A 25,575-nucleotide genomic window follows, 5' to 3' on the forward strand; every position below is an offset into this window, starting at 1 on the left:
ATACACAAAGTGCTCGCACATGAGGTTGCGCAGAAGCTTCGAGACTGAACCCCCCCCCCCCACCCCCTCCAATGTTACGCCAGGCGGCATACCACAGCAATCTACATACACAGAGTGCTCGCACATGAGGTTGCGCAGAAGCTTCGGGACCGAACCCCCCCCCCCCCCTCCAATGTTACGCCAGGCGGCTTACCAGAGCGATCTACATACACAAAGTGCTCGCATATGAGGTTGCGCGGAAGCTTCGGGACCGAACCCCCTCCCCCCTCCAATGTTACGCCAGGCGGCTTACCAGAGCGATCTACATACACAAAATTCTCGCACATGAGGTTGCGCCGAAGCTTCGGGACCGACCCCCCCTCCAATGTTACGCCAGGCGGCTTACCAGAGCGATCTACATACACAAAGTGCTCGCACATGAGGTTGCGCGGAAGCTTCGGGACCGACCCCCCCCCCTCCAATGTTACGCCAGGCGGCTTACCAGAGCGATCTACATACACAAAGTGCTCGCACATGAGGTTGCGCGGAAGCTTCGGGACCGAACCCCCCCCCCCCCCCTCCAATGTTACGCCATGCCGCTGCCCGCCGCATATCAACCCGATACGGACAGCGAAGCTAGGCACAAGACCAAAGCCCCGAACGCAGCGGATCTTAGCGACTGTTGTTAGGCGCATTACCCGGAAAAAGCGGAAGCCGCTCGGAGGGTAGCGAGTGACGCAATATACGCGGAAGTGCAACGCTTCCTCCAGACCCCCATCCGCTTCCTCGATGCAGCGAAAGCACTGCATCCACCGTTGCACTGTTTTCTTTCAGCCGCTGATCCAATCTGACATTTATGGGACTGCTTGTAAGCATACACACTCCGGCTTGTGGGCGCGGTCGTCAAGGGTAGCCCGTGACGACCGCGCCCACAAGCAGGAGTGTGTATGCTTACAAGCAGCTCCAGCAGCCCCAGCAGTTTGCCTTTCGGAAGCTTCGAAAGGCAAACTGAATATGTTCTGGCTTCCGTTACGTCACAGTTTGCAAGGGTTTATGCTAAGCCTCGTATAGTAGAGAACCTCATACTGCCACACCCTCATGCAATCGCTGCGGTGTGTTAGAATAAGCAAACACACGCGGTTAGGTGACTGGCAGTGGGAGGAAGGCGCAAGCAGTGCCGACCGAAGCGATAACCCAGCGCGCACACTCAAGCACTTTCTCCCCAGTTGCTACGCTCAGCGCAGTTGGAGCAGTGCCGAACGCCGCACCGATTATCTCGGCGACGGCTGGCTGGCATGCAGCACAGGAAGCGTTCCCTTTAAAAAAAACAACCGATTCCAAACTTTGTTTGCTCCGCTTCCAACCTTTCTGTTTCTGGACACAGCGCCAGCTGCAAAATAGGGGCGGGGGAGGACTATCTCGGAACCAGACGGAGCCGGTGCGTAATACTGATAGAGCCAGGGTCGGTACAGCGATCGCTAAAGGTTACTTCCCTGATGGGGCTGGGACAGGTAGGTCACTGCCGCTTGCGGCGGGGGCTAGCCTGCCACAGAATTCTTATCTGTTGTAGGCCGTCATTGCACCCGCCCCCGCTTCGGTGGTGGACGACGGCTGTTGTTGCGGCGCGCGTCTTTTTCTTCTTCTTTTTCTTTCTTCTCTACACCCCGCCGGGGTGGCGCAGTGGTTACGACGCTCGACTATTGTTCCCAAGGACGCGGGATCGAATCCCGGCCTCGGCGGCAGCTTTTCGGTGGAGGCGAAAAGCAAGGCGTCCGTGTGCTGTGCGATGTCAGTGCACGTTAAAGAACCCCAGGTGGTCGAAATTTCCGGAGTCCTCCACTACGGCGTCTCTCATAGCCTGAGTTGCTTTGGGACGTTAAACCCCACAAACCAAACCAAACCAATCTTTCTTCTCTACATTCTCTTCTATCTGCACGAGGCAGCGGAGGTGGCTGAGGCTACAGAGCCAGTAGCAGGCCCGTGCATTTTCTTTTTCTTCTTCCTACAGCCACAACAACAACAGTGATCGCTACCACTACTTTGCGCCCAAGCTTCCTGCCCTGCCTCCAGCCTCCTTACCTAGCATTCAGCTCCACACAACCAATCCCAAAGTAAAATTTCTCATCGAATTTCTACTGTCAGCAGGCTGGTCATCATCAGTATACTTAGACCCAAGCCTGCCAGCAGGAGCGTTTGAGGAAGACAACGTAGACCCCGTAGCGCGTCTATCTATTCGCCCCACCTATAATTCCAGCAGCTACGGGGCGCCACCCACTGATCTACCGTCGCAAAGACCCGCTTTCGATTTTCAGAGCTGAGACCAGCTGCCTTTTTTCTTTCCGTCGTCGCACTCACGGCGCCCGGCCTTGAGCTCATTTCAAGCTCCTTTCGTTAGCTTCCAAGCTCCTGGCGGCGCCGCGGGTGATCCACCACAGGAGCAATGTATGCGCAACTATTACACTTACCACTTTCCTCTTGGCGGACTGAAAGTCATGACATATTTGCCACATGCGCCCGATAGAAGATTCGTATTCTCTCCTCATTTTGCTCACGAAGCGGATGCTCCGCATATCGCCTCTGTCCGGTCGATTGCATCGAACAAAACGTAGGACGAGTTGCGAAGGCGCCGTGCCGCAACTGCTAGCCCAACAACGGCCGCTACAGAGGCCACAATTACCCCCCCACCCCTCTTCCTCATTCGCCGAGAGCATTATACGCATTGCTCCGCAGGCAAGGACGCGGATGCCTTTAGTGGTTCGTCTCTTATTTCTTTTTCTCCTTTTTTTTTTCTTTGCATCCGCTCCGATGTCCTCCTCCCTGGTTTAATTAATCGCCGCGCCCCAGTCCTCTCCGGTACCCGGTGAAACGTGGTGCAATCCGAAGAGCGAGCGAGCTGTTGGCACCGGACTCGCGGCGACCGGTGACCACGTGGTCCTCTCCCGCGGCGCGCACACTCGAATGACCAGCTGATCGATCGCTTGGCAGCGATAAGAAAAATCGGCGACAGCCACGTCACGGTCAGAGTTGCTGCAACACCTGCAGCGTGAGTCAAGAGTCAGTTAATGTGGCGGCCACGCTCGCTGCTACCCGCGGAGCCGCGTAACCTTGCGATCCACGCAAGGTTGCATACGCACGTCAGGGTAAGTCATGTGACCTCCCCCAGCGACCAAAGTGGACTCGTCCGATGCTTTGGCTATGCGGGTTTTTTTTTTTAAGGAGAAAGCCTTTATTGCCTCATCGTTGTTGCCAGCAAAAGTGTCACGCTTTTGCAGCGGTTCTGATTGGTCGAGACGGGATGACGTCATGGAAGTCTCGACCAATCACGGAGCACCACCAAGTATGCGCGAATCCGTGCATTATATGGTCATATGGCAATCAATGATCAATGACTTATTAAGGACTGATTAATCACTTAGTTACTAATTACTATTTATTATCTGATGTCTGGATAATTAGTAATTAGTGACATTACCGTAATTCTTTAGTAGTAATTAATGCCGCGCATTCGGTAAAATCAACCACACCACAGTACACGTAGAACAACTGCGAAAATACGAGGAGCGTGATCTCGTCGCTGCCAAGTAGAATTCACTCAGTAAATGCACTGTTGTGACCCTGCATGGTCCGCGCTTGCGCGCACTATTGTGCGCCTGTGGGCATGATATTGATATGTGCTGTTTGTGCAAGGGCTCTAAGTGAGCGTGCTCACATGAATCGTTCTGTGTGAGCATGCTTTGCTTTGTCGTGACCCTACAACTGCCAAGTTGGCCCTGTCAAGGAATGTCAAGAAAAATACAAAGAAACGTCGCCCTGTGAGAAATAGCCGGAAGTGCTTTTGTTCAACTGTTCACCCTTCCCGTCGAGAGGCGCTATTGTCAAGTGAGGAATGCCTATTGTCAAAAGGAGACGATCGGAGTGACACGTCCGCTAACGTACAGGAGACGTACAGGAGAAGAAAGGAGCATGAGGATTACGGCCATTAGAGGATTTCCCGTGAATGCAGGAAAGAGTTGCAATTGCCGGAAAGGGACAATGCTGGGAGCAGTATTCGTGGCGCGCACGTACACTTGGGTTTCTGAGAAGGAAATCCACTTGCCGGAACCAACATAGCGGATCTTTGCAGAAGAATCGAAATTTACCTCCTCGCCGTTCCCAAGCTCTACCCGACAACAAGTGACCACGCCCGACGAAACAATACTGGACCAGTCAGTGCATCAGACCATCAGTGCAGTGACGTGTTCGATTGGTTGCCGATATCTGAGGGGTGTGCCCTGGAACTGATTGGTCAGCATCTTCAGAGAGGGGCTGGACATAGGGGGATTTAAGGACGTTGCAGAGCACGAAATGACGCTCTGAGCCCTGGGTAAACGGCTCCTCCAGACGCTTCTCGCTATGAACTCTTAACGCTTGCCATTTTGCTGATATACCCTTTTTTTTTTTTTTTCATGTAAATAAGTTTTCTCAAAGTGCCATTAAAACTGCTTGCATATATTTTACCAACTGCGAAGATTCAATCCTTCATCAACCCGGGGTCTCTGCACGCTACCAAGTGAAGGCCGGGTCGACTTAGCGTCACGACAGCACTCGCAGAATTGTATGTAAAAAAGGAAAGCAAAGATGTTTGCCAGCCCTTGTATCAGATAGCAGATACAGGGGCTGGCAAACATCTTTTCTTTCCTTTTGTACATACAATAAATAACCACTACCACCACCACCACCACCAGTATGTGAAACAGATAGTCGCTCGCTTTACTCGTAGCAGCATTCATCGCTGCATTCGCAACAGTCGCGTAGCAGAACGCAGCACTGAGGCTTTCGCCTTTCATCACTCAGTCGCCAAAGTATCCTCGATTTTTTTTTCTTTCCTCGATGCCATCACGCAGTGCGATCCCGGAAGGGGACTCACGAAGACAGGCTTAGCGTAAGCACGCTGCGCGCAGTAAGTTGTAGAGCAAGGTGGAGCACGCACCATCCACCGCGCATGCGCGGTGTTGCGCTATAACCCGGCATGCGTATGCGCTAATATTAGGCGCGTCCGTCGTAGAAAGGATCTGCTTATTATGTTACGGCCCGCACACGTGAATATAGAAGCAAACGGAGCGTGTCTCCTTTCTTTAAATCGGCACCCAGGGCGTGGTAAATTACTGGTTTCGCAGGCTGCACGAGCTACGCGGCTGCCTATATAGCGTTCGTAATGCGTACGTTAGCGTTCCGCGTTTCCGGACCGCATGAGTTAAGCCCCTGTAGCATGGAGGCATACAAGTGAGCACCGAGATCAACCTCACTGGCTCCTTCTCGTTCGTATACCAGAAAGCTGGGCTTCTTGTAAGTTTTCTCGGTACCTAACTTCAGCGATGGTATTATTGCGAAGCTAAAGATTACGCAGTTCGACTATTCTTACCGCGTCGGCACTCGACAAAAGTAGTTAAAGTTAAATTGGTTCACAGGAAGGGAAAGGCGCAGTAACTGTCACACTTGCTCTGTGGACACCCGAACCGCGCCGTAAGGGAAGGGAGGAAGGTGGGAGTGAAAGTGGAAAGAGAGAAAGAGGAGCCGTAGTGGAGGGCTACGGAGTAATTTCGACCACCTGGGGATCTTTAACGTGCGCTGACATCGCACAGCACACGGACGCCACTTCGTTTCGCCTCTATCGAAACGCAGCCGCCGCGGTCGGGTTCGAACCCGGGAACTCCGGCACAGTAGTCGGGCGTCTTGTCTGCATTTCCTGCGTTTCGGCTGCTCTTCGTTTCGCGATTAGAGACGCAGCACCGATGTTCGAACGAGCGAGGCCAGATTACGAGTACTGAGTAGACGTGTCAGCGGCACCGGTCACTATATACACCATGTGCTATGCTGTATACAATAACGACATCCTGCTGGAAAGGTCTTATGAATTCCAAATAGTGAATGTTTGCGCAGATGAACAAGCAAAGGGAAGCAAGTCCTGCGCGGATGGATTAGGGATGCGAGATGCGTGTAAAAGTACGGGACGAAATGAAACCAACATTTGCTTCGGTGAAGAGCAGCTCATAATTTCAATATTGTATATGAAAATGATTGGAGAGAAAAAAAAAACGCAGCTTTTCTTTTGCTGTCAAAAAAAAAAAAACAGCACAAAAAACAAACTTTTTTGAAGAATAACCCCATTTGTATCTGAAGTTACCTTAAGAAATATAAATTGCATTCCAGGAGGAGGGGGGCATTCCAGGAAGACGAAGAGGAGGGAAGGGGTGGGGGGAGCCGTAAACGAACTGCCCTGGCTTGTACACCGCTCCCTCCAGTGGGAGCGCGTGTGGTGATGGCGCAATTGATTTTGTAAGTTAAACGGTGCAAGCCGAAACTCTCTAATCGAGCGCCGTATAGATGGCGGTACGCGCGAAGCAGGGGAGAAGGCGGACTTTAGTTTTAATGCCAGGAAAGGTGCAGGGCAAGCAGGGAAACGAACAGCACTGGCTTGGCAGCGACCGTGAGAAGATGAAAGCGCTCGCTCGTGGCGCGCCACGCGCAGCGCGCGCGGCCGGCTGGACGGCGGAGAGCCACGCTCCCGGCCGGCTGCTGCAGGGGCAACGGCGGCAGCGAGTGGCGCCGGTGCCCTTGACCAAGCAGCCGAGGGGAGTAATCTGGCGCGATTGTTCACGCCGGACACGCACGCATAGGAGCGGAGACGACGAAGCGCTCAGCGAGTTTATTCGGAAACCTTAGTCGGGGGGAACTTTTCTACACCACTTTTTAATACTGCTAGTACAGCCGGCTTCAATGGGCAAACGTCAGTTGAAAGAGAGAAAAAGATCGTCTGCGATCGCACAAAAGGACTTGTAAGTCCTGAACACTTGGCCCGTTTTAAAAAATGCTCCTCGAGCTCCGCGGGTGTATAGAGAAAAATTCTAGGACACTTTGGCGACTAAAGTGACGAAAGGCGAAAGCCTGAGAGCTGCATTCTGCTACGCGACTGTTGCGCATGTAACGATGAATGCTGCTGCAAGCAAAGCGAGCGACTACTCTTTCACATTCTGCGAGTGCATTTTCGGTGAATTCTGTTTGGCAGTGACGAGATCGCGCTTCTTGTATTTTCGCAGTTGTTCTACGTTTACTGTTGTGCGGTTGATTTTACCGGGTGCGCGGCATTAATTAGTAGTTAAGTAAATAATTACGCAACTGTCAATAATTAGTAATCAGTGATTGGTTAGCAATTAGCAATCAATTAATCTGTCATTAATCAGTAATTGTCCACTGATTGGCATATGGTCTATAAGGCACGCGTTCACGCATACTGTGGTGGTGCTCTGATTGGTCGAGACCTACATGACGTCATCCCGTCTCGACAAATCAGAACCGCCGCAAAAGCGTGACACTTTTGCTGATGACAACGATGACGCAATAAAGGCTTTCGCCTCAATATTTGGAAGCAATGCTGTAATGGCGGCTAGTTGGTTTTCTATCATCAGGTAAGCGCGCTAAGCTTTAACACAAGGACGATTCACTAAAACAAGACAAGAACGTGCTAGTTCGCGAGGTCTGTTGCCCTCCCTGGCATGGATCACAAGTTCGCTGCACACCTGGTGCTTCCTAACAGACCTTTACGAAGGGTGCAACTGTGCAGCCGTATTGCTGAGAGCTCTAATCAGCACCCGCGGAGCGGGCAACGAGCCAGGAAATTTTTTTCTTCACCGTAGGTGTTAAATGAAGACACCCAGCCAACAAAGTGTGCGCCAAACCGCCAAGTCGTCGACCAGGCGATTTAGGGAAACGTTTAATATGCATACGGCCAAGCACCCTGTTATCTTTCTCGACCGTAAAAGCTCAGTTGCCAAGAAAGGCACGAGAAGTATATACCCAGGTGGCGACAGCTCTACGATCTGAAATATATAATGCAGAAAGATAAAAACAAAATAATAATCACCGCCTTTCTTGTCGTCGAAACGCACTCAAGATAGAGATTGTGCATAATGATGTCAGAGCACGTTGAAGGACCCCATGTTTCCCTGATGTATAAATCCGCGGCCTTTTATTACGGTACTTATTTCCAAGTCTGCTGTCTTTCACTACATTTCGTTGTCCTTTCCGCTACGTCACGATTAAAGTGAACACCGAGAAGTGAGACACTTACTGCGTCCTTCCGTTCTTCAAAAATAAATTATTCGCTCGTTCGCAGACATTCTATGCGCACCACAAATAGACGATACGGTGAGGATGATCCGACTACGTCGCCATCGGTTGGAAACACTATAGCAGAGCTCAAGATTTTGGCTTGCTTGTGTGCTTGTTTCAGCTGCTGGGTACTATTCGGGCGGCAAGTTTCGAAATACGTACTTCGGATAAGTTCGCTCTGAGCCTATCCCTCACAGTTAGGCCACTGGTTCGGACGAAGTTCGTCTCACTTCGTCAATAATGGGAGCTTAAAAAAAAAAGCGTCTCACGTCCAAGAACAACGGAGTGCGATGGAATGCTGCGCATGTCCCTAGCTGTCCAAATACAGCATGGCTTGTTCAGCAGCCCGTGTCATCCCAGCACGTGCAGTTGTCATCAGTGGAAAGCGGCCGAGCGCGCGAGAGGAGAGACCGCCGTCGCCGACCGCGGTAGCCGAAAGCAGAACAAAATAACTAAAGAAAGCAATGAGTGTCGCTATATGGCTGATGCGAGGAAAAAAACTCCAGCCGACATAAACAGTCTCGCACACATTAGGATCATCCAAGCTCACTACAGCTACTCTCATACGCGCTCGGCCTTCAACGCGGGTTGGTCGCGGTAGACAAAGGGGGGAAAGAACAAAGAAGGGTGCATATATCCGAGGTCGTCATGGAAGGGCGTCTGAAACAAAGCAAAGAACGTGAGGACGCATTATCCTGCGCGACGCTTCTCGCCACGTATGGTGTACCGGTCAAACCTGCTTGCTGGTATAACGCTATGGATTGCCTCCGAAGAAACATCTACAGTTGCTGGAGCAGGCGTTTTAGAAGAAATTCGACGATGAAGAATTCTATGTATCCAAGTATCTTTCGGATCGAATTGATACAAACAAGTGCCACTGCTGTAATATGTCGTGCTCATCACGATAACGCCCTTGTCTATTAAATGCCAACTAGCTGTGCACTACGAGTGAAGTGACAAGGCGCTGCGAGGGCCTATATAGAAGTATAGGTGCTATCCTCACTGCATACTGGATCGACTCCAGAGGGAACTGCTATAACTACATGACCAGAATGGTGGAACAACCTTACAGTCACGAACCAGGCTCATCAAGGCCCCCATAGACCTAGTCCTGCATGCCAATGCCATGTCACGTGGGCCATGTACCGAAGCTGTCGTCATCCGCGTTGCCCCGTCGGCAAGAGCGACATGGCAGGGAATACGTCCCTTCAAAATACAGCTCCAGCGTTCTTAATAACCTTGCGAAATGCTGGCCGATGCGAACAGCGCTGGGCGGTTAGACTTTACGAAAGATCAATCTCTCCGACTTGAGAGCTAGCGCGCGTTACGCAACGTAGCGCCCTCTGGCGGTCCTCTCCCAAACGCCTCACGTCAGTAGCGAAACGGAAACGCATTCAACTCTCTCCACCAAAGACGGACGCAGATATGCTACCATAGGCGGCTGAAAGAGAGAAGAAAAAATTACAAGAGTTCAACTCTGCTGAACCAAATATTGAGCGAAAGCCTTATCTGCGGGTGACCGAGCGTTCTTCTCTTTTTCTTCTTCCTCAGCTCACATATAAAGTCCCGTTTAACCAAGCCGTATGAACGTGCCTTAGTGGCCTATAGGGGTAACTTAAATGCCAGGGTCCTAGCAGGCTGATTCTGACATAACCGCCCCATGTGACACGAGAGACCCAAGTTGGCAGCTCCTGCCAAATGAGCCGTGGCTCCGACCGCGCCACGCCGACCGCTTGAGTTGGGAGCCAATCTCTAGCTTTTGTGTCACGTGGGGTGTGACGTCACAGCGTCACGTGGGTAAGACGTGGTTACCGAAGCGCCACGCTGAAGGCTCGAAACCTAGAGTAGTATTGCTTTCGCAATAAAAGAAGAAAAAGAAATACCGTCGTCGTCCTCCACGCGCGGCGTGATGCCGGTCATGATGGGCAGCGAGATCATGACCATGCCCGTGGCGCTCCACATGTACTTCATGAGGAACTGCTCCAGCATGATGTACCACAGCCGCTGGTTGAAGATCAGGTTCATTTGGCGCGCCAGCGCGCGGTAGCTCTTCTGCAGCAGGCCCAGCTCAACCTGCGCAAATATAAACAAAGCTCCATCACACTCCGGTTCCAGCGACCGCCCGCTATAATCCTTCTACCCACAGAAGTGCCCGCGCTTTAAAGGCGTTTTCTTGACTTTATTGATTTCAGCGGCGCAGAAGCGCCTTCACGTGGAACTGCCCCACGTATATGGGTCTGAACAGTCTGCTCGGGCCCGTAAGTCCGTGTTCCGAACTACACGGAGCAGTTAATCTAGTTAATCTGAAAATCGAACCAATCAAAGTGGAGCATTTCGACACACGATGGCCTTGTGACTATAAATGCTGCCGAATTACACTAGATCGGAGCTCTGGTCGCGACCAGTCCACACAAACGCCATTAGAAGAAGCAGGACAATTTCTCCCGCACACCGCCATCGAAGAAAATCGTATACGAAATGGAGCGAGCAGGGACACCACTTTAATTTCTTTTCTTTTTCCAGCGCATTGCTCTAATAGCTTTCACTTTATACTTCCGATCCCTCCTTGTCCTCAAAAAGCAGCAGCAGACGACATCGTGCCGTGATCGTCTGCAACTAACTTCACCTTATCTTTCTATATCCGTGCTTCCTTTTGCATGGAGTGTTCTGGAGTGGCGAGAGTTTGTGTTTTTTTCTTTCTTTGATAACCTAACCCAAAGTACTTTCTCAATGCGTAGTCATCTAGGAAAAAAAAAACGGCGAATACGAATACATGGTCCTTCCGTGGTCGCTCCTTTAATGACTTTCCGCGAGGCAGATATTCATTGATTATGCATACGTCCCAAGAGCGGTCTAGACACCGTTGGTTCGTTCGCGGTGTACTGGGAAAGGGCTGCTGGCATTGCCTCTAGTCCGATAAATCCCCGACTGCTGCCCAAACGATGCTGCCGTGCTCGCCACGGTGAAAAGCATGCGCAGCAAGCGATGTATGTACATGTGCCGATATTATGTCAGCCTCAATTTAGGCCATACTTTTTTTTTTTTTTTATGTAGCAGAGCCGTGTCGAGCCGTTTTGCCAAGGCTACAGCTGTAACGTCACCGAACAGCAGCCGGTAGTAGCGAGAGCTTGAGGTATATAGTTCAAGAAGACGACCGATAACGTTAATTGCCGCAATAAGGTCGTTTGGTACCTAAGAGCGTCGGCAAACCGGGAACAAAAAGGGTCAAGCAAATCATGTAAAATTAGCTAAAGGCTACGTAGAGAAGCGCATGTCAGTAATAGGAATCACATGGTCATGAGTGATGTAAAGATATAAATCAAACGTAGATGCAATATATGTTCATCGAATATTTAGGGCAATCTCCCAGATGCCATATATGAACGGCAGATAAACCTACGCACAGTAAATACCACCCAAAAACGCCGAACAAGTTTAAAGTAATCACTTACAGGAATACAAGAAACCAATAAAAATTATGAGGGACTTTACCGACCAAAGTAGTCAAAGGCGAAAGCCCGAGTGCCGCATTCTGCTACGCAACTTGCACAAATGATTAATTAATTAGTTATTAAGTAGGCAGCAAACAATTGATATAAAATTGAAAAATAACGAATGACCTAATTAGGCATCAATTAATAATTAATTAGTCATTACTAGTAACTGCTCATTGATTGACGTATGGCCATATAAGGTATGCATTCGCGCATATTGTGGTGGTGCTCTGTGGTTGGTCGAGACCTCTATGACGTCATCCCGCCTCGGCCAATCAGAGCCGTCGCAAAAGTGGGACACATTTTGTCCACGACAGCATGAGCCATTAAAGGCTTTCGCCTTACTAGTGCAACGGTGGAACGGCAGTAAAAAGCAGTTGCGAGAGGGCACTGAGATGTCCATCTGCGTAAACAAATGCCTATTCTCTCTCTCTCTCTCTCTCCAGGGCTCGACGAATCGAACGAGAACGCTGCATAGCTCCTTTGCGCTTCAAGACGTATAGGTCTGCCGTTACTGTGATGCAAAGCAGACCCCACCATAATGCGTGGCCCAGAAGGAAGCCGAACAGTCCGTGCACTTTCGATCAACACATGCGCAGACACGCGCGGCTCCTGGCAAAGCGCGGCGATCGATCGATTTCCGAACGCGCACAGGCCCGCAGACCGGCGCTGACTAGACGATAACGAGCGGGAGCTCATTACGCGCGTCCGATCCCGCGAAAGGTGGAGCAGGGCGAAGGAAGCGAGCGCTCGTCTCCCGACCTGCTGCTGCTGCTGCTGCTACCGCGCTACGCGCAAAGCAGCAAGCGCGCGCGCGGTTATTTCCGCCCCACTCGCACCCTTTCGCCACAACCGCCACAGAGATGAGGAAGCTGTCGTTTTCTCCCCGAGCTCTCCGTCTTCCCCTGGCCGAACGGTGTCATCAATAAGGGCGCGTCCTCATCGTCTTGTTTCTCCCGAGGAATTGCCGCAGCCATGTCGACCTGCGTGCGTGCAGGAAATGCATGATGCGAAGACAAAAGCTCTCGAGGGTTACACCATCTGCGATCGTCCACGTGTGCAAAGTGCTGCAAGAACGGAGATCACCGATGCGTTTCGAGCTCGAGGAAAGAAGCGGCGGCACGGACTTGGCATCTCACATTAATTAGCGGATGAGCCGCGGACGCATACGCGTGCCTCGATCTGCAAATCACTATGGTAGCGGATGGATAAAGAAAAAAAGAAAATTTCAGGCACCCAGACTTTTCCTGAACAAAGAGCGACGTCCGAAACGCAACAGTCCATAAAGACCTCATATGGCAAGCTGAGGCAGCGAGGAAACCGCGAGTATACGATTCCCGCGTGGTCTGTCCCCGTGGAAACAGCCAAAACAGCGCGCTGCGACGCAGATTCCGCGTCGCCACCGACGCGGCTCGGTTCAAGAAGTCGCGAAGCTCCGAAAAGGCCTCCGAGTGATGGGTCTACAGCACTCCTTTATTGAATTTGATACCTCCGTGTACACACGCACCCACGCACCCACGCGCACACACACACACACACACACACACACACACACACACACACACACACACACACACACACACACACACACACACACACACACACACACACACACACACACACACACACACACACACACACACACACACACACACACACACACACACACACACACACAGAGAGACAGAGAGAGAGAGAGACGTGCCTCCTTTCAGTTGAACATCGTAGCCGGAATAAAGGGGTTCCGCTCCGGTTCATTTCCATATGCACTGCTTCTTCCCACCTGTTTTACCAATTCCTTTTATTTAGTGCCTTCCTGACGCGTCGCCCGCCGCACCCTTCGTTATTGGACGAAACCCAGACGCGGTCGACACAGTGGTAAAAAATAAATAAATAAATAAATCAAAAGTGAAATCACTGCCGCGAAGGCACAAGCACGGAGGCAAGCTGAATAATAACAAGCGGCATTGGAACGCGTTTCTCGGTGAATAAACGTCATCGTGTGTATACGGCAATCGAACGGCGTTCAGCCTTTCGTCCCTCAAATGGAAACGTTCTCGCGATGGAAACGCCTTGGCTAGCTCTTTTGCAGAGGTGTGTCGCTCAAAGCTAGCGCTCAGTACGATGTATTGCGGCCTTCAACTGCATCCGACCATTACAGTTCGCTGTGGCTATTCGCCGATCTCGACTACGGCGACGAAGTGGCACGGCTCAAGCCAAAAGCCAATATACTGAAATGCGTACCAACAATAAGGTGTCGCCACGCGCGGCCAAAGCAATCGCAGCACTGGACACTGATTCGCAAAGTCTAGCGAGGTAAAAAAAAAGAAGAAAAAAAAGAAGAATACTAATAAAATAAAAAAAAAACGCTTGCCTGGCTTTTTTGGGATCAATTAAATAATAAAAAAATGACCGTATCCCGCGTCAATTGGATATTACGGTAACGGTACAAGAAATACGTTCTGAATTTTCGCAATAAAAACAGGCAAAATCACAATGCCGTCTCTCTGTTTTTAGAATAAAAAATATGCATGTAGCGCGTGGCTCTGCCCGATGCACTCGCCAACGCGTGCAGTGACATTTCTCGACGCATATACAAAATGGGCACATGAAAGAAAAAAATTTTAAGAGTAGACGCGAGGATAGATAGATGGGTTTATTGAAAGGACTGGCAGAGAGGTTGGCCGGAATAATTAAAATCTGGCCTGATACTCTGCACTGGGGAAGGGAAAAAGAAAGAGGATCGTGATGGGTGACGATGTGGGAGAAGGCATATGAAAATATATACAGACACGGCAACTTGCTTTACAAGCGAGAGACAAGTCCGGTGGCGCACAAAAAACGGCAAAGCGCCTTAGTCGGGCGAGCCCGAGCGGCGGCAGACGCCACTGGGGTCCCGAACTAGGGACCTTCACCTAGTGTTTGTGAGGGTTGGCCCCTTCAGGGTCAGCTCACGCATAACCTCCTGTATTTGTCCTATATAAATGTTTTCTACCACCACCACCCGCACCTGCCTGGACGCCCTTCCCCTTGTCCTGCCAAGCGCCCAGCAGCAACTCCTCGGCCTCTTGTCTACACGCTTCAAGGAAACGGCTAGCACTTGCGTTCACGCGCATACACTGGTTACACCAATAATATATGGTCCACAGTCTCGGGGATGCCACAAGTTGAACACTCCGGGGAGTCCGCCAGTCCAGTTAAGTGCAAGTACCTGCGCGTGAGACTTTAACAGCGCCCTTTCATTGTGCGAGTTTTTTTTTATTTTTTGTTGCTCAAAACATTTAAATTTTAAATTTATTACCGCAACACCAGTACACGTCCCAAGAACAATCGTCAGTAAGTCATACGCAAAATTCATTTCATTAAATTACTTCTAATTTCCTGAGCTATCTTCATTAGAGGAACCTCCTCGCATATTTTGGCCTCATTTAAGCCCTTCCCCAACTCATTATATAGCTTCATTTTGAATGCCGGGTGTTTGAAGTTCCCCGCACGGGACAATGTGGATGTGACGTCATAACCCTGTCGACCAATCGGGATCTTCCCTCGCGAATATTTCCGACCCGCGGTGCCAATTACCACGACACCAGCTACACTAGTGTAGCAAAAAAAATAAAATAAAATAAATAAAACATTGGAGGTATCGGAGTGCTACACTGGTGTAGCCGGTGTAGGTTAAGAAATGTTCCTTGTATACGCTTCGCGTAAAATTGATGAATTGTAACCTAAAACGCGAAATTAAAGACACCTATATAGTAACTTTCACAAGCCGCTCGCAGCACTGCGGAAGGTAAGAGCGAACTGGGCCAGTCTGGATGACGTGCGCACTGCACGACTGTGTAAGAAGGTGGCTAGGAGCAGAGGTCGCCCTTGCCTTTTTGTAGTATTATAGTTTAAACTTAGTATTCAACCGGTGTTTAAGCGAAAACTTTAAAAAATATCGCAAAAAGAGAGTTTGAAATTTAAAAAAGAAATGTACAGTTTTTTTTTTTTTTTTGTCGGATGAAAACAAAGTAGCGGCCGACGAAAATTACTTTAAAAATCATTTTAATCACATACCTAATTAACCAAGAACTCATTAAAACGCTAATTATAGAACAGTGTGGTGGTGATTAGCTCCAATACGGAGTTGGAAGCCGCGGACAAGACAATGTCATATCTTAAATTTCTCGAAAGGAAGAAACCCGATCCCTAGAAATCTGCGGCGCGAGAAATAAAAGCGATTAATTAATTTATTTTTTAAACATTTTGGCGCGAAACTGAAATTGAGCGACGCCGGTAAACGGCTCATCCGTAGATTACACGTAGCGGTGACGGCGGTGACTAACTCCTACAAGGTGCACTAATGACTTCGTCGTTTTCTCTCTCCCCTCCTGCTTGCACACCCCCTTTATGTGTGTGCAACCGCTTGAAACGTACGGCCTGGGGAAGTTACTAGAAAAAAAAAGAGAAAAAAAAAAGAGGAAAAAAAAGAGAGAAAAAAGAAAAAGAAAAAGAAAGAGAAAAAAAAAAGAAGGAAAGAAAGTCCGCGCTGGCAACATTTTTACAGTGCCAAACGTATTACTAAGAGCCGCGGTATAGGTACCATATCATCCACGACCACCGCACAAAAACACACACACACACACACACACACACACACACACACACACACACACACACACACACACACACACACACACACACACACACACACACACACACACACACACACACACACACACACACACACACACACACACACACACACACACACACACAGACGGCAAGGAACCGCGGAGGCAAGAGGAAGGTGTAAGTACTTGCTATTCGCAAAAACAATGGCGATAGAGGAAGGTGAGGAAATGGGATTGTGTCCGGTCTTTCCCACGAATCAGAAAGTGCCCGCGGCCTTCAGAAGAAGAGCTGGGAGAGGAATGAAGAGGGGGGAGAACAGAGTGAGGGGGGGGGGGGGTGATAGAGCAGTGGCAAGTTCAGGAGCGAGCCCATTGTTGCCTAAGTGGCGGTCACGAGTGTGGCCACGATAAAGACCAAGCGAGGTGATAAAAAGCAGCGAATGTGCATGAGGGAAGATAGAAGTGTGGCCAGTGAATTGCGTCCAACATAACACACACACACACACACACGCACACACACACACACACACACACACACACACACACACACACACACACACACACACACACACACACACACACACACACACACACACACACACACACACACACACACACACACACACACACACACACACACACACACACACACGAAGCCGCTGGGAACACTGGAGGCGCGTATGACGAGGAAAAATCTCAATGTATTATTTTATGGTAGAACGAGTGCCTTGAAACTACGCATGAGCAATTTTCACTTCTAGGAGCAGGTGGGAGGGTCTACAAGAAGTGCGTTGCTAAGTGTTTTTTTTTAAGGGACACGCAAGAAGCGCAGTCATTCAACACAATGCCCGTTGGATACTTATTAAACACCCTGGACACAAGTGCTATACAACTTCCAAGTGGCCGTGACCTTAGAAGGTCCGACGGCTACAGTCGTCAGTTGGGTACAGTGCCCAAACCGCGCAAGTGGCTGCACTGAAATCCACCGCGCCGATCAAGAATGCTCGTGCGCTAATAACACGCAAAGTTGTTTATATTTCGCCCGGCAATACGTGCGTTCGCGCAGCGCGTTGACTGCATGCACAGTCTTTGTCAAAAGTGTAGAGCCCAGGGAGTCTGCTTCTGAGCCACTTTGTGCGGCTTGTAATGTGTTTACAATGTTCCAAATCTCTTGAGAGTAAGATTTTTTGCCCTACCCTCTCCAATGGAAAGGGCCTCCACTAACGCTAAATCAGTTCCACTACACGGCTCAGAAGTGGACCCCCCGGGCTTTACACTTGTGACAAAGGCTGTACAGTCGTCAGTGCCGTATTTATCCTAAGTCGCGGCCTAAGAATCAGCCAGCATACTGTAGCGCACTCCTTTAATCACTGAAGAAGCTTTCCAGAGCGAGCGCAGGAATACATTGCCGAGAAGACCTGGAAACATCGAAGCACACGCGTATACTATATCTTGCCTGGAATTGCTCTGCCCATGACACACGCGTCCCAGGGTCACGGCCAAACCGTTCAAGTTGGCCTTGAAGTCGAACGGACTCAATTCTTGAAAGCGGGGACTTCCGCGAATACCAGTCTGTCTTGAAATGTTGGTGGGCGTCCCTTCGGGGCATAGACAAACCGAACGCAGGTTAGCAACGTAACCACTACAGAGCGGTCCTCTGATAATGGCTAAGGAAAGAAGTCCTTCTACCGATCACGTACAGCTTCGCAGAAGGCGACCACGACAGGAAACCAGCAGTCTAATATATATATACATATATTATTCATGCGTTAGAATATATATATATATATATATATATATATATATATATATATATATATATATATATATATATATATATATATATATATATATATATATATATATATTCTAATGCATGTCGGGTGACGAGATAGCACCTGTACGCCTACCTGATCATGCAAAACGTTAGGACGAGCTTCGCAATCTTTTATTCCTCTCTAGCATATGCCAACGCACGTCGAAAAGGAGGCGACCAAGTGCGTCAAAGCGCGCGTGGAAAAGAAAAGTGAGTAAAGAAAGCAGCAGACTTGAATGCGTACAAGGATTATTAATGCGGGCGTTAAGCACTGCATTCAAGGATCTGCACGACGAACGCTAATCACGCAGAAGAGCAGGGACACGCATTTTTCAACTGCTTTCCACATTCGCACCGGTTCAGTCCACTCAGAGCGCGCGCTCTGCCGAGGATGAAATTAATCTGGGCACAAAGCCAAGCCGAGAACTCAATAAACACGTTACGGCTTTCGGTATACGTGCACAGTGACGAGAGACTCTCGCGCAAAGAAGTGATTATACGTGAGTTGTGATGAACAAACCATTCTGGCGTATATACAACATGCACAGATTTCGGCGCAGCTGGTTTCGCACGATTGTTTTGCGTCAAGCGAAAACTAAGAAAAGTAATGTCGTTCGTTTTCCATTCGTTTTCTTACCACTCGTTAAGTTCGAACGTAATCCAGCCGACAAACTTCTGGTGACACGCCCTTCAAATTTCAATTACATTATAGGTCGCGCGTAGTGGGCCACGGTCTTGTCCGCAGGGGTGATCATCGACCATATACCAGTATACAATAGCCGAGGACTAGTTGTTGTTGTTGTTGAAAACTTTTTATTTCCACCGAGAAGAAGCTCCGTTTCGGACTCCCCGGCACGCAGGCCTGATGGAGCCTTACTCAGGAGCCTCGCGAACTAAGGTCTGGTGAATATGCATTGTTCCTCCAAGGCCTCAGCCGCCAGGCGGATGGCTTGCTGCTGCTGAGCGGGGTCCTCGCTTCGCAGCAGGGTCTCCCAGGCGTCTCTATCTATATTTTCTTTAGCTCCTGGGCTGTTGTTACATTCCCAAATAATATGATCTAGAGTGCCCCATCTCCCACATATTATGCAATGTAGATCCTTTTCATCTTTTGAAATTGTTGCATATACCCAAAAGGGACTAATATGATTGCCCCCTTGTAGCCTCCTCCATGCAATTGCCTCCCCGTTTCCGAGGGAACGGTCTGGCGGCGGATAGACCCTTCTGCTTAGTTTATAGTGCTCTGTAACCTCTTTTTACGAGATTAGGCTATCTTTTATATCCATGCAAGAGGGCTGCTCGGCAGCCGCCCGGTGATAGAGAGCTCGGGCAAACTCGTGAGCAGCCTCATTCCCTGCGATGGATTCATGTGCTGGTATCCGTATAATTTCCACGTTGCGCTCAAGCGGCCTCGATTTGAGGAATCGTTTGCTTCGCCAATCTGACGTCATATAATTCGCCAAAGATCCCCAGGTGGTCGAAATTACTCCGTAGCCCTCCACTACGGCTCCTCTTTCTCTCTTTCCACTTTCACTCCCACCTTCCTCCCTTCCCTCAAGGCGAGGTTGAGGTGTCCACAGAAAACAAGTGAGACAGTTACCGCGCCTTTCCCTTCCTATAAATCAATCAATCAATCAATCAATCAATCAATCAATCAATCAATCAATCAATCAATCAATGCGCCAAACAGAAGGCATATTAGCTGCGGCTAACTACCGAGGCCTATACGCTTCGCGGGCTACCGGCTTGAATGTTCGGATGAGCTGAAAGGCCATCACCCCAATGCCATTATTGCGTGAAAAGTACTTCCTTTAAGTCTCAAGCTCCTAAGTACTGACGGCTCCCAGCAGCGCCGAGCACGCTGCGCACGCTACGGAGAGTGACTGTATAAAGTACAGTGCAATCTCGCCATATCTGGCTCAACAACCGCGCGCACTCGTCTTCAGCCGATCCAAGGCCAGGAAACCGTACGGAGGCAGCATCAAGCAATCAGGCAACCGGCACGCGATCATTTTTGTTTAAGCTGCGCAGCGAGGCTCTATGTGCGCGACCCCTTTCCCCTCGCGATTTTTTTTTTCATATTTATTTCACGGGCGATGAAAGAAAAGAAAAATTGGTTGTTAAAGCCAGGATAAGCGTTCCCTTAAATCAAGGAATATACTGAAGAAATTTTGTGAAAATTTCAAGGAAACACTCAAAATGAACTCTCAGTATGGTCGGTTGTTTTGTGAGGTTTAACGTCCCAAAATCGACTCAAGCTATGAGAGACGCCGTAGTGGAAGACTCCGGAAATTTCGACCACCTGGGGTTCTTTAACGCGCACTGACATAGCGCAGCGCGCGGACGCCACTCCGTTTCGCCTCCATCGAAACGCAGCCGCCGAGACCGGGATTCGATCCCACTTCCTTGGACACAGTAGTCGAGCGCCGTAACCCCTGCGCCACCCCGGCGGAGCTCCCAGTATGTTCGATTACGCCTAGAAGAGATACAGAAAGTATTGAACGCGAGCGAAGAGTTCGACTCCGTCGGTCAAGTATATTCGCGTTTACGGAAAGAAAAACGAGACTAAGGGCTCTTAGCCACGAGCCGTTATTGACGACGAACAGGACGAACAATTATGATGGGCAGCGGACTTATCGAATTATGGACGGTACACAGATCGAAAACAGCCAACAGATGAAGCCCACAAAGACAGCGCTCGCATACAATGCACAACGAGCTGTTACCAACTCGCCCATCAACCCACTCTTTATTCAGTGGTCTTGTACTATACGTTTCACAAGCTGCTTGCAGCTCTTCGAAAGGTAAGGGCGACCTGAGATAGTCAGGACTGCGGGCTCAACACGACTGTGTTTCTAGGGCGTTCTTACATAGGTGGGATGGCAGGCCGGTGGGAACCCAGTCATGTAGATGGGGCGTCATCCTGAGCGGCCCAGGGAGCCCTTACCTTTCGTACAACGTACGTCGAACAGCTAGTGAAACGGGGTACTACAGCGACTATAGGCAGGCACGTCGTGGCCATGACATCGAGCTTTTCTCTCACATGCTGACAAGTAGAGCCTTTGTCAAAAGTGTAGGGCCCAGGGGGTCTGCTTCTGAGTCATGTAGTGGCGCTGATTTAGGGGGTTGTAGGGTTTAACGTCTCAAAACGACTCAGGCTATGAGAGACGCCGTAGTGGAGGGCTCCGGAAATTTCGACCACCTGGGGTTCTTTAACGGGCACTGACATCGCACAGCACACGGGCGCCTTGCTTTTCGCCTCCATCGAAAAGCGGCCGCCGAGGCCGGGATAAATTTTCTGTCCCCGTTCAGGACCAGAATTTCATCATCATCATCATCATCAGCCTGACTATACCCACTGCAGGGCGAAGGCCTCTCCCATATTCCTCCAATTAACCCGGTCCTGCGCTAGCTGCATCCACTTGACCCCTGCGAACTTCTTAATCTCATCCGCCCACCTTTCTGCCGCCCCCTGCTACGCTTTCCTTCCCGTGGAATCCAGTTTGTTACCCTAAGCGACCATCGGTTATCCTCTCTTCGCACTACAGGTCCTGCCCATGCCCATTTCTTCTTAATTTCCACTAGTATGTCGGTAACCTGAGTTATTTCTCTGACCCACTCTGCACGCTTCCTATCTCTAAATGTTACCCCTACCATTTTTCGTTTCATAGCCCTCTGGGTTGTCCTCAACTTAAGTAGAACTCTCTTGGTTAGCCTCCACGTTTCAGCCCCATAGGTGAGTACAGGTAAGATGCAACTGTTATATACTTTCCTCTTGAGCGATACCGGTAAGCTGCTAGACATAATCTGCGAGTGCTTGCCAAATGCGCTCCATCCCAATCTTATTCTTCTTGTTGTTTCCTTTTCATGGTCCGGATCTGCGGTTACTACCTGTCCTATATAGACATATTCGCCTACTACTTCCAGTATTTCGCTACCTAATGTAAACTGCTGTCCCTTCCCGAGGCTGTTGAACATTACCTTAGTCTTCTGCATATTGATTTTCAAGCCTACCTTTCTACTTTTACTGTCTAGGTCATCAATCATTATCTGCAGTTCATCCCCCGAGTTGCTTAGCAAGGCAATGTCATCAGCAAATCGCAGATTACTGAGGTATTCTCCATCTACCCTTATCCCTAACTGCTCCCATTCCAAGTATCTGAATACTTCCTCTAAACAAGCTGTGAATAGTACTGGGGAGGTTGTGTCTCCTTGCCAGAATTAAGGCACCACCAAAGAAAAAGCGCGTAAATAAATCCATCCTTGTAGCGCCCGGTGACAGCAATACAGCCAAGCTTCAACACCGTCTTTCCATTGCACTTTTTTTTCCTTCAGAGCTATGTCTCGTCTCTCGCAAATCTAGGCGAAGGTGTCTCACGAGCAACGATGCCAGGATGAGGTCAATTTGACAGCTCCATTATAACACAAGGTCGACTATAACGGCAAGCGCGGTAAGTTAGAGGAAGCGTGTAGTGGGTGACGCAGAAACACTAGGGGGGTTGCGATGCGACACCTGGAGCTTCCGAAGGTGGCAACCAGCTGCGGGCCGTATACAATAGTGAATAGAAAAAAAAAACTGTATAAGTCGCAAAATGTACCTGCACGCAGGGGGGCCCGGAGTAGACACCGCGCTCACGAACAGCGGAAGCCTTCAAGCGTGACACGAGCCGACCGAGTCAAGAAATCACACCACGCGGTCAACGTGGCGAAGCCGGTCGCACGCGATGTAGCGTTCGGCTTCAACAGACATGGGAACAGACAACGTCCTTGAGTTCGGCAGTTTGACGCGCTTACCGGAGGCCCGCAAGAAGGGCCTTCAGAAGGTCAGATGTATGGCAATCGTACCTGTAGATGCATTTCCAACACACCGCACGTGCGGATGACGATCTACTAATGCATACTGGCAACAATCATCCACCACCGCACATGCTCCAAGGTAGGGAGGCAGGTAAGCAAGAACTATACACATTCATGAATTAAGGATGAGAATTAAGTGAGGGCTACTCATGGCATCCGCTTCCTTCTAGTCGAAAATGAGGATGATCCTCAGCTTTCATAGCATGCTTTGTAAAGCAGGAGTGGCAGTCATATACTCGCGCATGTCGACGTGAATTTCGTTATACACAAAAACTTCACTTAGAGCGTGACATACCAAGGCGTACGTGTGGAAGGTTTGCATAGGTCAACCAGGGCCTTCCGTATGCCAAAGATGGCTCCAAAGGCAATAAAGAGAAAAAAATATAAGTGATATAAGCCCGACGACCTAGTGCGCTCGGTTTCGAGTTCGAACTACGGCGCATTCGCGCTAGCCTTTATATATATATATATATATATATATATATATATATATATATATATATATATATATATATATATATATATATATATATATATATATTTTTTTTTTTTCCTTAGCAGTCGCGTACGCCACCAGTGCTGCCGCAGTAAATCGCCATGCGAAATGTACTTCATGCGCATGTTTTGCTTTCTTTCGAAGTATGCTCTTGCGGATGACCAGCCGTAGGACAGGGGGACGAAAAGTTAAACCATTAGCGGTTAGTCCCGAAAAGAATCAATGGGTCCGCGACAGAGCAGATAGAGATTTAGCCTACCGTGATCCGCGATCCGCCACCGTGACCCTCTACCGCTCGTGGGCGGCGCGTACAAGCTGATTGGTTCCAATGCGGGAGGTCTACGTGCCGACATCCAGTATGTGGCGCCATCTACCGGCATCAAATTGATCTGGGCATGCGCAGTGGAACGCGCGGTGGCGGATCACGGTAGCGGATCGCGGATCACGGTGTGCTAAATCTCTCTAGCACCGAAATACTCATAGTGATAACTTCTCGCCCCCCCTATTAGTCATTTCCCCTTAGCGTGTTTCACGCGTGCTCTGCTTTACAGTAACAACACACGTTATCCCCCGACAGTTTCGTATAAACGGTCAATGTCTAGAAGAGGGCGAATACGGGCTGGTTGGTACATGATGACGAATGGAAAGAAACAGCGCTACTAAGAAGGGACAGGGGAGCAGACAAACAAGTCTCTTTTCGACTGCTCGCAAACGTTGCAGATGACGTAACCATTACGTGTAGTCATCCGGTTTCTACACACCCATACGAACGTGTTCCATCGTCACAGCAATGTACTTTTCTCAGTAAAACGCGTCACAAAACGCCGCTGTAAACATTTCGTAAGTGACGACTCCAAACAGCTCACAGTGTGACGTCACCGCCACCCCCGCGCGATTGCGTGGGCTGGACGCGACAGAAGCGCGAAAAAGAACGAATGCGAGCTGTAAGTACAGTAGCGCACACAAATGAGGGCGGGCTTTCACGGATCACTATACAGGAAAGTAGGTAAAGGCGCAATTCTTTATCCTCTGTAAACGAGGAAGCAGAGAAGAGTTCCATTAGAGTGAAGTGTTTAAACAGCAGCCTCGCGGCAACGTTTACCGCCCTTATGTCTTGCTTTTTTTTCTTCATTTTTTCGACAAGGATAAAAGTGCGAAGCGCATAGACGCACGCGTCTGCGGTGATGGCGCATTGTTCAGCTCGACGCCGCTTGTGCATGCATACAGTGCAAAACACGAGTATAAGCATGCGTGGAGCATGCCGTCGCCGCAAACGACGCCCCCTTCACTTCACTCCTTCCCCAACATCGCACACAGATTAGGAGAAGCCCGACGGACCGCTGCTTTGCGAGCCACACATCGCCTCACTGCTCACCTGTGACAGCATTTTAATGCTTTTTTTTCTTCTCTTTTTTCTTTCTTTACTCTGTGAAGCAGGGGACATCCCAGGAGTACTACATTACCCCGCCGAAGTGACGCAGTGGTTTTACGGCGCTCGACTACTGTTCCCAAGGACGCGGGATCGAATCCCGGCCTCGGCGGCCGCTTTTCGATGGAGGTGAAAAGCAAGGCGCCCGCTTGCTGTGCGATGTCAGTGCACGTTAAAGAACCCCAGGTGGTCAAAATTTCCGGAGTCCTCCACTACGCCGTCTCTCATAGCCTGAGTTGCTTTGGGACGTTAAACATCACAAACCAAACCAAACCAGGAGTACTACAATGAGGCGCACATATGCGCGGCGCGAGCCTTTGGCTTTTGTTCTCACGTATTCCGCGGAGACGTCAAACGCTTGTCGACGGCGCCCGTTGGCGCCTTGCAAGGCGTTGCGTACTTTGCCTGCGTTATAATCGGTCGGTCGGACAGCGCTTGGCAAGATCTCTCCGCGGCCATCAACTGCGCCTCACCAGGCGCAATTTACCTCAAGTGAGCGACACATGTATCCTGCCAAGTCTTACACGTACAAGGGTATAGGGACGTTGACGTGAACTAAACGCCTTGACAGTCAATTTACTTGTCAATGAGAAGTTTTAACGGAGCTATAGAAAGGCAGTGGGTGAGGGAACACAGTGAAGTTAGCCGAAACTAAGAAGAAGAAATTGACATTGGCAAAAGTGCGACAAGTAGACCTAGTTGGCGAGGCATATCGAAAAAAAAAAAAAGGGGGAAGAAAACGC

At 49.7% G+C, this 25,575-nt stretch overlaps 1 protein-coding gene across 1 annotated transcript in view; it reads right to left on the reverse strand.

Annotated features, from left to right (window-relative positions):
- Nucleotides 1-25,575, reverse strand: part of Abcd1 (ATP binding cassette subfamily D) — a 75,999-nt gene that overhangs the window by 27,161 nt on the left and 23,263 nt on the right. Inside the window, exon 2 of the mRNA XM_084578752.1 lies at nt 10,011-10,200. Coding sequence (XP_084434878.1) covers nt 10,011-10,200 — 190 coding nt within the window. The remainder of the gene's footprint in view (nt 1-10,010; nt 10,201-25,575) is intronic.

The sequence above is a fragment of the Amblyomma maculatum genome, chromosome 9 (genome assembly GCF_055883805.1).
Source record: "Amblyomma maculatum isolate TAMU_Amacu chromosome 9, ASM5588380v1, whole genome shotgun sequence".
NCBI classification, from domain to species: Eukaryota; Metazoa; Arthropoda; class Arachnida; order Ixodida; family Ixodidae; genus Amblyomma; species Amblyomma maculatum.